This window comes from Scomber scombrus, chromosome 3, assembly GCF_963691925.1.
Source record: "Scomber scombrus chromosome 3, fScoSco1.1, whole genome shotgun sequence".
NCBI lineage: Eukaryota > Metazoa > Chordata > Actinopteri > Scombriformes > Scombridae > Scomber > Scomber scombrus.
The window spans coordinates 5,298,884-5,313,498 of NC_084972.1; the positions used below are offsets into that span (position 1 = coordinate 5,298,884).

The following is a 14,615-nucleotide window of genomic DNA, read 5'->3' on the forward strand; positions in this document are numbered from 1 at the left end:
GCAGAGGTGGTGGTGATCCCCCTCGATCAACACATGGCAGTCAGAATTTATCGAGCGGCGTCCAATCGGCGCGCTCCTCTTAGGGCGAGCCTCCGCAGCGCTCGGCCAATCGGAGGCGCTGAATAGGACCCGTGCCTCCGAGTTGTGCAGCGATGTGGTCACGTGACGCTGGGAAAGGGAATGCCAACATGGACCCGTGGCAAGGACGGGATGTGAGCGTGCGACGACAATAACACAACGGAGGAAGAAGAGGAAAAAAAACCCCGCAAAAAACAACAACAACCACGAAATAATTAAAAGGCTGTCGACGGCGCTGCTCCTCTGCACCGAGACTCCTCCGAATAACTCGAGGTAGGTCGAAAAGTCCGGCACTCTCTTGCTCGGTTCATCCGGAGTGAAGGAGTAGTGTACAACATTTTTTTTTTTTTTGACCCAGCCGAACTTGAGACTCGTGGATTCCCATACAGGCACAGTAGTATTCAGGCGGATCGGTATGTCCTAAAAAGCTCCTCCGTTACTAACACTTGTATTGGTGTTATTTTCCGCGTTACGGGGGCTTTACGGTGCATTAGCTCGGGCTGAGTCCTCCTCGCTGTGGATGGTAATGGGCGCGTCAGTGCGGGCCGTGTTTACTAGCGCTGTGTTTCAAGTATGAGGCCCTGCTGCAACATGTGCCTGACGCTCTGACAGCAGCAACACACATCCTTTACAGAAGCAAAGGAGGATTGTTTTACCATATGTGTCTTTGTGGACTATTGTTTTTAGATTTTGGGGGGTGTGCGGATCTGATAGGGGTCCTGGATAGACTCCAGGGGTCGTACAGCTAATTGAAATTAATCTATTCATATATCAGAAATTTACATATGCAAATAATTGATCATCATGGATTTTTATATTTTTTGCTGCTGCGGATTATATGCACATTTATACATACATGCGATTTTAATATCAACTGTGCCAGATGATGTTTTTTGTAAACATGTGCATGTGTTTTTTTTAATTAAAGAAAGTTTCAGAATAGGGCCACGATAATTTTTTCTCTAGCGATTAATCTGCTGATTATTGACTTGAAAATCGATTTGGCTTGTAAAAAATCAGAAAACAGTGAAAAACTAAATTTCCTAGATTCCAAAGTGAGTCTTCCGATGTCTTACTAACAGTCTTAAACTCAAAGATATTCAGTTCACTATCATTTAAAACAAGGAAAAGCAGCAGTTTAGTACATTTGAGAAGCTGGACCCTCATATGTTTGAAATAACTGCAGATGAATTTTTGTGTGTGTGTGGATTGATTAACTGATTCATGAAGTAATTGCTGAAGCTGTACTGCAGGGAAATGTGCTTTCAAGGAGGCCCCATATGCAAAAACCACCAAAGCAAAATGGGCAACAGCTCAGGGGCCCCAAAATCTCCCAGGTTACTGTATGTTAATTGGTTTTAGTTTTCTGATTAACTGCAGTTGTGTTAAAGCATGTTTACCGCTAAAGTGTTGTTATTATTATCTCATGATCAACAGTGTCATGTTAAAAAATAACACTGTATTCACTCAAACTATCACAAACTAACTGAGGACTAACACAGGAGTAGTTGTTGCGCTGGATAAAATGTGAACTTGGGTGACACAGTGCTTGAACACAGGGCAGGACTTGATCTCAGATTTGCTGTTTAGGTTCCTGATTTACATATGTGAACAGTTTGTTTTGTATTACATAACAGCAGAACACAGCTCACTGCGTCAAACATCAACTTTATTATCTTGTACAGGATTGTCCCAACATTTGGTATCATACATATATATAATCGTACTGTATATTATAAAGACACTGATATTGAAATTAGCATTTATAAGCCACGTACAAACATTTAATAAATGGGTCATATCACTACAATATAGTTGTAAGCAGAGTTAAGGACATTTTTAAGTGTTTAAGAATTGTATTATTTGTCAGTAATTATGACGTCTCATTTGAGGCATATTTTATATTACCAAAGTAGTATTTTTCTATATTTTTGCACATTATTTATTTAGTTGCCCGCAGAAGGAGTTATAGTTATTGACAAATACATTAAAACACTTACAGCTGCTTACAATTACATTACAGTGTGCAATAAACTGTTTATGTGCTTAAAGTTAAGTGTTACCAATTTTGTTGGCTACCAGAATTGCCTATTGTCCATCTGGCAGCTCGTTAACAGCATAGACACACAACACTGACAGTGTAAATACTAAGATAAGATAAAAACACATTAAAATTAAGTCTCTGAGAAGGCTGTTGCCTGTTGGATAAATAATCTCTAATGTTGTTTGTGGCCAAAGTTTCAAATCCAGGAATTAAGGTAAATAGCTTTACATGTACTGCTACTTTGTTATAAAAGCTGATCTCTTTGCTGTCTTTGCAGGTTTTTGTGATTTGTCTTGTGGATAGAGTTTCTCCAGCATCCTCTCTACTGGTTTGGCCTGGATCAATGGTGTCTCTTAGCAGCAGAACGCTGAGTTTGGAAAATGACCTGTTCAGGGACAGCAGCAGCAGCAGCAGCAGCATCCTGTTCTCCCTCGGCCTGGGAGACGGAGCCTGCAGCGAGGGAGGCAGTTCAGCCTCCTGTGACAGCCCTGAGGCTGGAGAGTTAGGGGCTATGCACAGCTCCAGCCCTGGAGAGGAGGAAGATGAGGAGGAGGAAGAAGACGAAGATGAAGGGGCGCCTCTGCATATTTTTTTTGGTGAAGCAGAGGAACCTGCAAGTCAGGAGCCCAAGCTGCCAGAATTCTCCTTCACTCCCCCTTCCCCGTTCTCCCCGACCCTGGAGGACATAGAGGAGTTCTTGAGGGAAAAGATGGAACCAGGTAAAGAGGAGCAGCTGGCCCTGAAAGAGGAGGCTTCCCCTCTACCATGTAGCTCCAGTGACTCTTCATCCACCCCTGCAGTCCCGGTCTCCTCCTCAGAGTCTTGCAGTGACTCAGGGACTAGTGCTTCCGGCTGCACTTCAAACTCAAACACCCACCAGGATGAGCAGAACAGTCCCACCCCAGCTGATGCTTCCCCTTCTGCCCAAGTAAACCCCTCACCGTCCACCGTAACCCCACCGATGCTCTTGGGTGCTCCTCTGGTCCTCCAGCTCCAGCCCCTACCTCTGGCTCAGCCTCAGACCCCAGCAGGGTCTCCTCCCGTTGCTCCAAATGGCATTTGGCTCACTCATGTGGTCATGGGGCTCCAGGGTGCAACAGGACAAAATCTCACCCTGCTGACCCCCCAGGTGACCTCCACCACCACCACTTTGGTGTCTCTGAACAGTGGAGATAAATCAGCTGACCAGAAGTATGTCAAGATCGCCCCTCTGCCCATCACCATGAGGACTCTAGAGATTACGGGCGTGACTGGGGTTGGGGGACAGGGCATCGGTTTGTTGAAGGCCGTGGCTCCCAGGGTGACCAGAGTGCCACCCACAGAGAGGGTCCATAAGTGCTCCCATCCAGGCTGCGGGAAGATGTACACCAAAAGCAGCCACCTGAAAGCTCACTTCCGCCGGCATACGGGAGAGAAACCCTACACGTGTAGCTGGCCTGAGTGTGGCTGGAGGTATGTGACAACCCTAACCCATAAACTGCTGCATCTCATCAGTAAAAACAAAACTACTCTAGGGCCAAAAACAACACATATCTAAATGACTGCTGATTTCAACATGCTGTGCTATTGCCTCATCTGTAATACAGTGGAGTAACAGCTGGGGCTGGGCTAAATATTAATAGAGCAGCTAGAGCAGGTGGTGGCGGGGGGCTCTAGCACATTCTAATGCCTCATTTTCATCGTATACACTGATTTTAATTATTGCAAATTTTAATGAGTTTAACTGATTGTAAATGTAATGTAGTGAATTATTATAATGGAGAATTAAGCTTCTCGTGTGTTTTAGCCCACACAGTCCATAGAAGTTGTTAATATTTAAAACCACACCTATTACTGACTGACTGAACTTTTGAAAATAATGCTCATTAGACCTTATTTTCCTTTTTTTTATATACACCATAAGACTTACTGTAAGGTTTATCAGGACATGCCACAATGGTGGTTAATGTATTGTTGTAGTAGAAACATAAATGTAGTCTTATTCATTGAAAATAAACAAGGTTATTTTAAGGGGGACAATGTTTTTAATCCCATGTCTTATCTAACCTATATATTGACTTTAAATTGAATTATATTTAAAATAAAACAAAAATAACTGTAAAATAACAAAACTTGTTAAATCACTTGACCCAAATCATGTAAATCTACTAGATCAACTCAACTTGTAGTCATCCTTCATCATGTTCATCTTCTATCTATCTATCGTCCTTAGTTTCCTCATATGACACAGACCTGTTACTTTGACAACATTGTCTGCTTTAGTGTGTGTTTGCAATGCGCCTCAGAGATGGCTCTGCTGTAAAAAGGGCAGTGTAAATAAAGATAATTCATTAATCGGTCCACTCATTAAGCTCATAAATGTCTGTGTGGCGTATATGGAAAATGCAGCACTCTCGAATAGTTACTGCGCAATCGTCATGTTGCTGCCGCCGGTGTTTTCCGGTGTTTTCCGGATTAGCCTGACTAATTGAGAAAAGACACAGAAGAGTACTGTCTGTTACTTAGCAGGATTCAACCTCTCAGCTGAGCGCACACTTTCATATAGAGCATGTGTGGGTGGGACTGATACAGGCAGATATGCGCATGTCTCTATCATCATGCTCACATCGTTTTGAAGAGGAGGCCAGTGGTCGTAAATATACACGCATAACAATCACAACTTGTCAATCAAAATTTATCATTTTTTGCTTATATCCCTGAATATGTCATTAGCAGAGTTTTGAGATTGGTTCGCTCGCTCCATGTCAAAGTGCCTTTCGTCAGACGGACAAGACCCTTTACATCCCTGCAGTGTTAGTGCTTTCATTCACACCACAGCCATACCACCATTTTCCCGGAAATGTTACTAAGTCTCGAGGTGAGAAATTGGTGGTACAGATTTCCCTGAATATCGATCCCTGACCCCATGCAGGAAATATACCAGACATTTCAGGGATAAACGGCATGTGTGAAAGGGGCTTAACAGCAGCCCAGAGTGGTATTCTCTCTTGGTTTACACCCTTCAACACCAGACTTAGGTCTCTTTCACACATAGTTCCTGGTAAATTACGGGATAGAAAAAAGGATAACCTTTCTGGCACCGTTAGTGATTTTTGCTGTACACACATGCAGCTACATCCAGAAATATTTCCGTCTTGCACCTTTTCACACATAATATGGCAATGTTGGAATATATGGGGCAAGGGACAGTCCAGCAGATGGCAGTAATGCAACACTTACGGATGCCGACCGCTGTAAAACTCAACAGAAGAAGAGGTCAAAACTCACAAAAGTTAGCTCGAACTTTCAAACTAAGCAGTGCTGATCAAATTTGAATCAAAAACATATTTTAGTGTACTTTTAAGCCATAATATGAGAAAGTTTGGGAAAACAGACAAGCCAAAACCCAGCACTACATCACCCATACATCAAGTCTTGTGATTGTTTTGCTCGCTCCACGTGAAAGTGTAGTTGAAAGTTTAGTTGAAGGGGCTTTCAGGACATCAATGATTGTGGTTTCTACATATTTAATATCTAATGGATTGATTAGTAAGTGGGTTGATCTGAAACACTTGGTATATTTCTTTACATCTGTGTTCCTAACCCTGCACCTCTGCTTCTTTGTCTCCAGGTTCTCCCGATCCGACGAACTGTCCCGTCACCGCCGCTCCCACTCCGGTATCAAGCCCTACGAGTGCTCACTGTGTGAGAAGAAGTTTGCCCGCAGTGACCACTTATCCAAACACACAAAGGTCCACCGCAGCTCCAGGCCCAGCAGGATTATCAGATCGACCGTGTGACACCTTTCAACTTGGCCTAGATAACTGGTCTCCCTCAGGACTTTTGGTGCTTTACGAGCAGAACTTTTCCGAAGAATCTTGAGAGCTGGCTACTGTCTCTCCCTTGTAATATTCTGTCCTTTCTCTCGTCCCAGCTCTTTACCTTTTCACTGTCTCTCCCTGTGAGCAGCTCATCATAGCACTACACTTAGCTCAGGAAAAAAACTCAGCTGAAAGTGGATTTCCCGGGCCTTCATACACACATATACACACACATGTCAAATCACACAACAGGAGACAGTCTTACAGAGACCCCTCTTGCAGCCACTGCTTGTGCTTCTGTTCCTGTTACAAGCTACCAGGTGCTGTGGGAAGTAGGGTGGTAACCAGTAACCGGAGCCTCTCTAATTTATAATCTCCCCTCTTCTTCAAAGCCAAACTTCAGGGTCCACATGCATAAAGCTTCCCAATGTTTTCGTACGTTGTCTAAGTATGAATTTACTGTGTTTTGTTTAGCGTACATTTGGGTCACATTTATGCCATGTGTTCTAATCATAAGGCTTGCGAAGGACATGTTCACGTGGCCGAGCGTGACAGCCGTGTCCGTAGAGTGAAATTCAGATTAAAGCAGCAGAAGTCTCTAAAGAGTTTTAGAGCCCAATATGAATGACGCCAGACTAAAACTTTGTGGCTTCTGCTCACAATTTGTCCAAGCTGCGGAAAAAACTTAGAATCTTCCGATGTTTTATGCATCCAACCCTGGCCTTTATTGCATTCGTCCAATCATAATCCACCCTAGTCTTGACCCGTTTGCCTTTTTCTTTGTCCCAGTACGCCGTAATCTCCATCGATGCCTTTTGTCCGTGTCACAAAACTTCACTTGATCCTACTGTTGTACTGTTATCATATGACTGCTCTTATTTAACTGTGATTCTGAACCAGGGGGGGTTGCCAAACCAGAATTCCCTGTTCCAGCCCTGTGAGAGCATGAAAACGACACCCTCGGTGCGTGACAGTTATAAGCTCTTTGTTGTCTGAAAAACTCTTGAAATCATTGTGCAGCCCGACTTATGTGGCCTAGTAACTACTCGGCCTATATGCTATACTTTGGCTCAGTGGTGCAAGAGTGAGATATCGCTCTTTTCTTATTTACACTAGCGGTTACCTTTTTCTCTGTTGGTTGTAGCAGCAAAAAAAGCTAATAGTCTAAATAGCTGGAAAGGCAGCTAACATCTATTCAATCATCTGTATAAGCATACTCAATATAATGTGTACTGAACATAAAGGACAAAGATAACACGTGTACAGCCTGTAGCCTTTATATAGATGTGTTTTTTTTAATCAAAGGATTTTCAATCAGTGCATTAAGCTATTCAGTCGTGTTTGTGGAGAGGTTTTTTCAGTCCGATGTGTGAGTTTGATTGTAGCGTAATCAATCTGTGGAATGTCAGACTGATTATGGTCTGGGATTTGGAGTCCCATTCTACCCATTTACAAACCATTAAGCTGAGTCTGCTGGTCTCAAGTGCACTTGTGTTAGTGGAAAGTGGAAACTGTCATTGTGCTCTTATGGCAGTTCTATAAAAATGTATCCAAACCATAAAATGGCAACAAAAAAAAGGGGTATTTTATAAGGAAGGCTAAACTGCACTGCGCAGTTCAGTCACTGTTGTCATGTGTTCTTTGATCTGAACCCTTTGGTGCTTGTTAACCTTCCAGTGCTTCACACAAAGAGACTGTATAACTGAAAGCATGAAGCTTCATATAACTGGATTGTCTGAAGACACTTACTACTACAAACCGTAGGCTACTGGCAATCTTAACTTAGCTCAAGCCACATTGGTGCTTTTCTTTTTGGATAAACTCAAAACTAGAGCACTTGAGCATGTAGCAGTGCACAGTCATTTTTACACAGCAATCATCTTCATATCTTTTTTTTTTTTAATCTTACAGATACAATAGCTTTCTTTTTTTTTTTTAAACAATCATGCTTAGTAATGTAGAATGCCGTTTAAAGCAGACAGACGGGCAGACGTGTTTATCTGTCTGAACCAGTGCTGTCTTTGTGTCTAAGCCTCCCCAGGCTGCTCCTACTGACCTACATCCAGATCTGTATTCCCTAATCATCATCCAGTTCTCTCTCTATCTGTTTCTCTCTGAGTCCTGCTTGTGTATCTGTTTGAACACAGGCTGTTTTGTTTTTTTTTTAATACCAGAAATGCTATTTTCCTATTTGCAAAAATAAAAAGCAAAAAACTGACAATGCTGAATCTTTTGCTTTGTTGTTTTTTGATGGATGCTTATCGAAACGTTACTGCGTTTATGAGGACGGAATGAGGGTCGGGTTCTTACAGGAGTTAGAATTCATTTCTCATGAAATAATGAGTTATGTATTATCAGATCTTGACAAATGTGGCAATTACACTGTGCTAAAAAGAGGAATTTTTAACACCCCCTGCCATTTTACATATAACTACCATATTGTGAAAAGAATTCAGACTTTAACCAGTTCAGTATAAGCTCATACTGGTTATACTGCACATGAGTAGTGAAAAGTAACAAAATGAAGTACAAAAAAGTACTGTACTTGACATTTCAGGTACTGCACTTCAGTATTCCTATTTTCTGCTACTTAAAGAAATAACTTTTACTACATTTATTTGAAAAACATAGTTGCTTTGTAATTTAAAGTTGCATTCATGTTTTTTGGGCTGGGGCCAAAGAGCTCCACAACAAGTTAATCATTATACAAACAGTTAGCAAACAATTGCCTCTTTACACATCCAGCAGTCACAGCGTTCATTTTGAAGTCGTGTAACCTGTGGTGAAGTTAGTTTTAAGTTAGATATTTGAAAGACATTCACTCTGGATCCAGTTGCTTCTTCTTGGGGGTACACACTACAAGCGACAAAGCTAAAAAAAAAACTAAAAAAAAAAAACAGCAGCGTGGCTAGCTGGGTCACTGTGGAAATGTTGCTAAAGCACTTTGCTGCACTACACATAAGCTAACGTTATCTATTATAGCACCAGCCAGCTATACTGTATATCACACTATTACAGCTAGCCACTGTGCGTTAAAAAATGTTAGCCTTCCTCTGCCAAGCTACATTTTTTTTATTATTTATGTCATGGTAAAAAAACAACAAAAAACAAATAGACTAGGCTTAAATAAAACAGGAAACTGGCTAACATCAAGGATGAGTTTTCTTCTATTTTCGCTTCACGCTCCAATAACGTGGTGAAGCATCACTGGAGCGTGTTAAACAAAATTAAGGCCAGCTTTACTTTGATGTGTAGTTCGTCACGCCCGTCATGTAGCAACAAGTGTCAGGCATCTATTTGGAGCTTCATGTTGCCTTTGCTTTGTTGACTTCTTCATATCTGTTCATTTCTGTTTGTTATAATATGAAATAGAAGAAGTACTTAAAGGAGATGTGCCTTACTTGTCCAGGGATTTGGAGTAAATGGGTCACATGGGATTGAAGCTTTTGAAAAAAACTGCAGTTATTATCTATTCAAATATTCACGTAAAATAAATTAACCATACATTAGCCATCAACATTCACTATTTTATCTGTCAACCTGCTTTTATACAGTAGAAAATAACCTCTAAATACTAATTAGCTTTGCTGTCATGGCTGACAAAGTTACCAGTCTGCTGTCCTATCACTGTTTGTCTAGTCACCGCCTCTCCTCTATTTTACCCAACAACTGTCTCATTGAAATGACACCAATGTAAATTTCCTGCAGCGCTGAACGACAGCAGGATTACAGCACAGAGTGGGTGGCAGGATAACCACATCAAGGCCACTGTAGCGCGTCTCTGTATTAAAAAAAATGCTTCAGGCAGGTTTCAATCGTGTAATCACTTTCCAATACTGGTCTGACTGCTGCAGTGTGCTGCAGAGTCTCACTGTTCAGTACTGTTAAAAAAAACACAGAGGAGGCTGCAGCTGCATATCTCCAAGCTTATCTATTTGGAATTTGTGGTCATTGGTGCTTTCCAGTTGTGTTTGTTTGGGAGGGAACACCCGGAGGAAACTGGGACTGGCTTCAAAGCAAATATCTGCATCGCCTTCTTTCCTGCTCTGCTCTTTCGCACTGCCGCTAATCTGGGATGATGTAGTCAGAAAGAGCTGCCCATCTGATTCATGTCGAGTCCTGCTGTCTTGTTTTTTACAGATTGTAGCTGAGGCAGACGTCTGAGGAGACAGTGGACCGGAACAGTAGGACAGAGGGAGGAAAGGGGGCTTCCTTTCAGAAATGAAATGTGGCCACAGGCTGTAATGTAATAAGAGTAGCTGACAACAGTTGTGACCAGAGGTTATAGGACAAAGCACTGTACTGTCTTTAAAGCAGAACAGTGCTGCCTTTAAAAAGTTGTAGATTTACCCTAATCAGTAAGTGTGTCACGAACATTTGTCTCCTAAAGCTAAAGACCACAAAGGACTGTTCTTATTTCGTTTGAATAGATAGTTTGAAGCTATTCCTTTGACAAAGAATAAGAAACTTATTTAGAGGATTTATGAAATGTTTTTTCCCTTTCACGCTTTATTCTGTCTTTCTCTCTTTTGTATCTCTGTGGCCTTGGAGGACGCTTAACTGAATTCACAGAAGAATCACAAAAGAAAGCAATGTATCATATCACTATGTGTAATGTGAAAGGGGGTACCTGAAAATTATGAGCCAATTTTGACATTCTCTTAAGCGCTTTAGTACATTTTAGTGTCTTTCAACTCATTATTTTGGTTTTATGGCCTTAAATTTTCCTGTTCTGTTTCAGTCTCACAGCTCTCACCAATGTTGTTGAGCTTTTTTGCTGAAAGTTGGCAAAAAATCCTTGTTTTACTGCCTTTTGGTTGTCCATTTTTCTGAATTTTTCCCACACACTTATTGATACAACCTACCCACAGTGTGTTTTGGCCTGCTAACCAATCATCTATTATTTTATTCTGATTGGATAACGCTGCTATCTGGTGAAAACTTGTCACTCCGTATTTTGTTTTGGACATACTAGGTTTCCGATACATGTTTATTTTATCTCATCATTGAGGGCCCCTTTCTGCTTGAGGGCCCCTGGGCACCTGCTGAGATTTCCCATGTGGTAACTTACATACAGAAACACTAACCCTAACCCTAACCCAAATGTATGCTAATGTTTCTCCATGTCTGCTGGATAGGCAACTGCTAGCTAAAAGGTTCGCCAAAAATAACACACTGATTGATTCTACTGCAAGTTAAATGCTGGTTTCCAATAAAAGTCAGTGTATCTACATGAACTAAAGACACATTTTAAACCTGCAGATGTTAATAGGGAAAATCCATAGATTTCACCCTCAGCTGTAATGACTCACTCAACCAACAAGTCAATCAGCACCACTACTCTATAAAAAATAATCACCCTCTTTAACTGCACCAAGAGCTGAATAGTCTTCATTTTTATTGGTTTGCGGCTGCTCAGTTAGTAAGGTTAGTGTTTCTTTGTTCTGTGATCACAAACTGGTGAATTGTTACTTACTTGTTAATTGTTACATGTGTCAATGCTGAGAGGAGCTAAAGGTTTACTCTGTGTCCTTGTCAGATAACAACACATGAATGAATACACTTAACTTGCTGAGAGCTGGTTGAATGTGTCACTCCTGTAATATGCTGCCACTTGGTGGTTAATCTGAAAAAATGCAGTAATCGTGTTTGTTCAATAGAGAGGGAATCATATATCAGACTTTGATGATAAGTCACAGTCTACATCCTTGACATATGTTTGTTGACCTCAATATTGCCACACTTCACATTAACAGCTAAGAGGCTATTCATGTCACATTGGCTAAACAAGTAGTGTCCTCCATTCCTCACTGTGTAGGTCCTGAGTGGAGACTGCAGAAGAATTAAAGGTAAATAACTCTGTCCCCAAACATAATGACAGTCTGTGTTTTCACAGAAGTGTAGCCCCCACTCTCCAAGCCCACCCCCCTTGCATTATCATGCTATTATATTATCATTATATCAGTGGTATAAAATGATCTTCAAATGACGATAATATTGTTAATTGTGATTATTTCTGAGACAATATATCGTCCAACAAAAGTAGTTATCGTGACAGGCCTAACTTTATGTGTGCTATAATTCCACAATGGATAAGTGCTGCTTGTCTGCATAAAAAGAGAACTGGTCTGAACCATATACTGTCTTTGGAAATGCAATTACAAAGCACATTTCATTACAATTGAAATCACTATGCTTTACTTTAAAATGTGCGTGCAAACACAGCAGTAAAGACAACAGACTCAAACCACACATATGGGTCAATGACGCATAAGGATTTTCAACAACTCAATTTTAGAATAAAAAACAAGCATATCTAATGCAGTAGTTCAAACATTCAGAATGTTGTGTACCTGAAAATTCATATTACAATTTGAAAGTGATTTTAGTGGGGTTTTTTCAAGATTAATTGGCACTGGCCTGAAAAAAAAGTCATTTGGTGCGACCATGATTCATCTTGAAATATCTTATCTAAATAAAAGATCATCATTTACAAACATTTAAAAAAAATTCAAATACTTTGTTTCCAAACACTTTATATTACTGAAAACTTGTAAAAAAAGATGTGAAGCATGTTAAGTAAATTGATTTATTTCAAGATGAATCATGGTCGCACCACATGACTCTTTTTAAGGCCAGTGCCAATTAATCTTGAAAAACCCACTAAAATCACTTAATTTCAAATGTATAATATGGATCTTCAGTTACACAACATTCTGAATGTTTGAACTACTGCATTAGATATGCTTGTTTTTTATTATTCTACAATTGAGTTGTTGCAAATCCTTATACGTCATTGACCCATATACATTAAATAAACCTAAGCCTAAAACCAATGTACCTCCACATCTGGATGTTATTGGTGCAAACACGCGACTCTACAACCTGAGATGTCTGACTAGATTGTTATCAGTGAGCAGGTCAGAAATGATGAAGGGAAAACAAACTGTTAGGGCTCCTACAAAAATGTGGTTTCAATGCTCAGAAGTATGTGATATCACCTTTTCTCACATCAAGACAGTGACAGAAGCTCAGACAAAAACATAAAAATTAATGGCTCAGGTGGGGAGAAAAGTGTTCTAACATTGCCAGAAAAATAGTGGGTTCATGTCAGACCCCACTGCTCATGTTAATAAGCTGATTGAGCTACTTGATTGTTTTAAAGACCTTAAGTAGAATACTAATTATGTATTGCACGGGGAGCCAATCAAGTGATTTAAGCACAGGGGTCATATATTTGGGTGTATGTGTGAAGACTCTGTATTCTGAATGAGCTCTTGTTTACCAGCAAAGAGAGCGTTACTGCAGTCTAACCTGGTTGACATGAATGCATGCACCAGTTTCACAGAGTCAGCTTGTGGTAAGTTCACTCTAACTTCTGATATGTTTTTCAAATGAACAACAAAAACTGCACCAGTTTCATTACTGACGAGACAGTTTTTAAGGTTAAGATAAGTCCGAAACATTTGAAGTTATTATATTTCATCATGATATATATAATAATATGACATATGTCTACAATTACAACTGACATGCCTGACTCATCTCCTCGAACTCTTTTACTGTAGCTTGCAGGTTGCAGACGTTTTGAATGCAATACAAACAAAGCAGCATCTGCAGTATAAGAAGAAAAAAATCTGCATTTGTACACTTCCTGCCTGCACATGGCTCAGGTGTTAAAATTACAGTAACTATTATTTTACATGCTTTTAGGAGGTGACATCAGCATGTTTACACCTGCAGGTCTAAATTTTCTTCCAGGTGGTGCAGGGTGGTCTGACAACATGGACTATCTTCAGTCTGTAAAATGTGAATAATAGAGTTGATTTATGTGAGTTATTGAGTTATAACCCAATTCCACGAAATGCTTCACGTCGTACATTATGTGTCTGACAGCTCTGTAATAGACTTAATAATTCAATTATGAAGATTTTTTTCCCGCACTCAATTTATGATTTTTTAGCATATGCCTGCATTCACTCAACAATATGTTCGCACCATAACTCTGCTTCCAAAGCACAAAATTGACTGAGATATCCCCTCCTTTATTGGCACAAAATCTAATTATTTGAGTGTGGATCTATTCATCTGAAATAAGTGCAATATGACATAGCAATATTTATGAATTCACACTTTTTTTGTGAAAAATAAATTGCACAATCAGTACTTCCAAACTTAGTTGTGGAGAGTCTAGATTTTAGGCAGCAGAGATTTTAGCAACATGTTGTAAACACCAAGCCTACACCAGATAAATAAACAGTAAACTGTGTTAGAAAGTTAGAAACTTTGCACACTGATAATTTCATTAAGAGAATTTGCAGGTATAGAAACAGCAAAATAATAAACATAAGCACAGAAACAAGAGAGGAAGTGATCTCAGCGTGAGTTTAATGACACATTCCCTTCCGCTCGGAAGCATCGGAATTTTGAGTGTCATATAGAAACATGGCGAGCAAACAGGTGGGAATTTCTTTACAAGAGTTTCTTTTGTTGCAATATTAAAAGGATAATGAAACACGGCAGCTGACGGTCACAGATGTAACATAACCTTTCATATTCAGTAATAATCTTTAAATATATAGTATATCTAGCTATAATTTCTCAGAGATGTCAATGTTTTCTGTTATATTGCCCTAATAATCGTACTGATACCGTACTAATAATATTAAAATGCGCATTTTCTCACCTTTGTC

The 14,615-nt window shown here is 40.2% G+C and overlaps 1 protein-coding gene across 1 annotated transcript; it reads left to right on the forward strand.

Annotated features, from left to right (window-relative positions):
• The first annotated feature begins 214 nt into the window (after positions 1-214).
• On the forward strand, positions 215-8,128 carry si:ch211-117k10.3 (Krueppel-like factor 15). Its single transcript, XM_062416211.1, has 3 exons — positions 215-351; positions 2,400-3,574; positions 5,733-8,128. Exons 2-3 carry the CDS (start codon positions 2,466-2,468, stop codon positions 5,899-5,901), a joined length of 1,278 nt encoding a protein of 425 aa, XP_062272195.1. The 5' UTR covers positions 215-351; positions 2,400-2,465; the 3' UTR covers positions 5,902-8,128.
• The last annotated feature ends 6,487 nt before the right edge of the window (positions 8,129-14,615 follow it).

Coding starts and splice junctions, on each gene's coding strand:
- si:ch211-117k10.3 (XM_062416211.1), top strand. CDS start 2,466: ATGGTGTCTCTTAGCAGCAGAACGCTGAGTTTGGAAAATGACCTGTTC. Junction 3,575..5,732: donor TGGCCTGAGTGTGGCTGGAG/GTATGTGACAAC, acceptor CTTTGTCTCCAG/GTTCTCCCGATCCGACGAAC.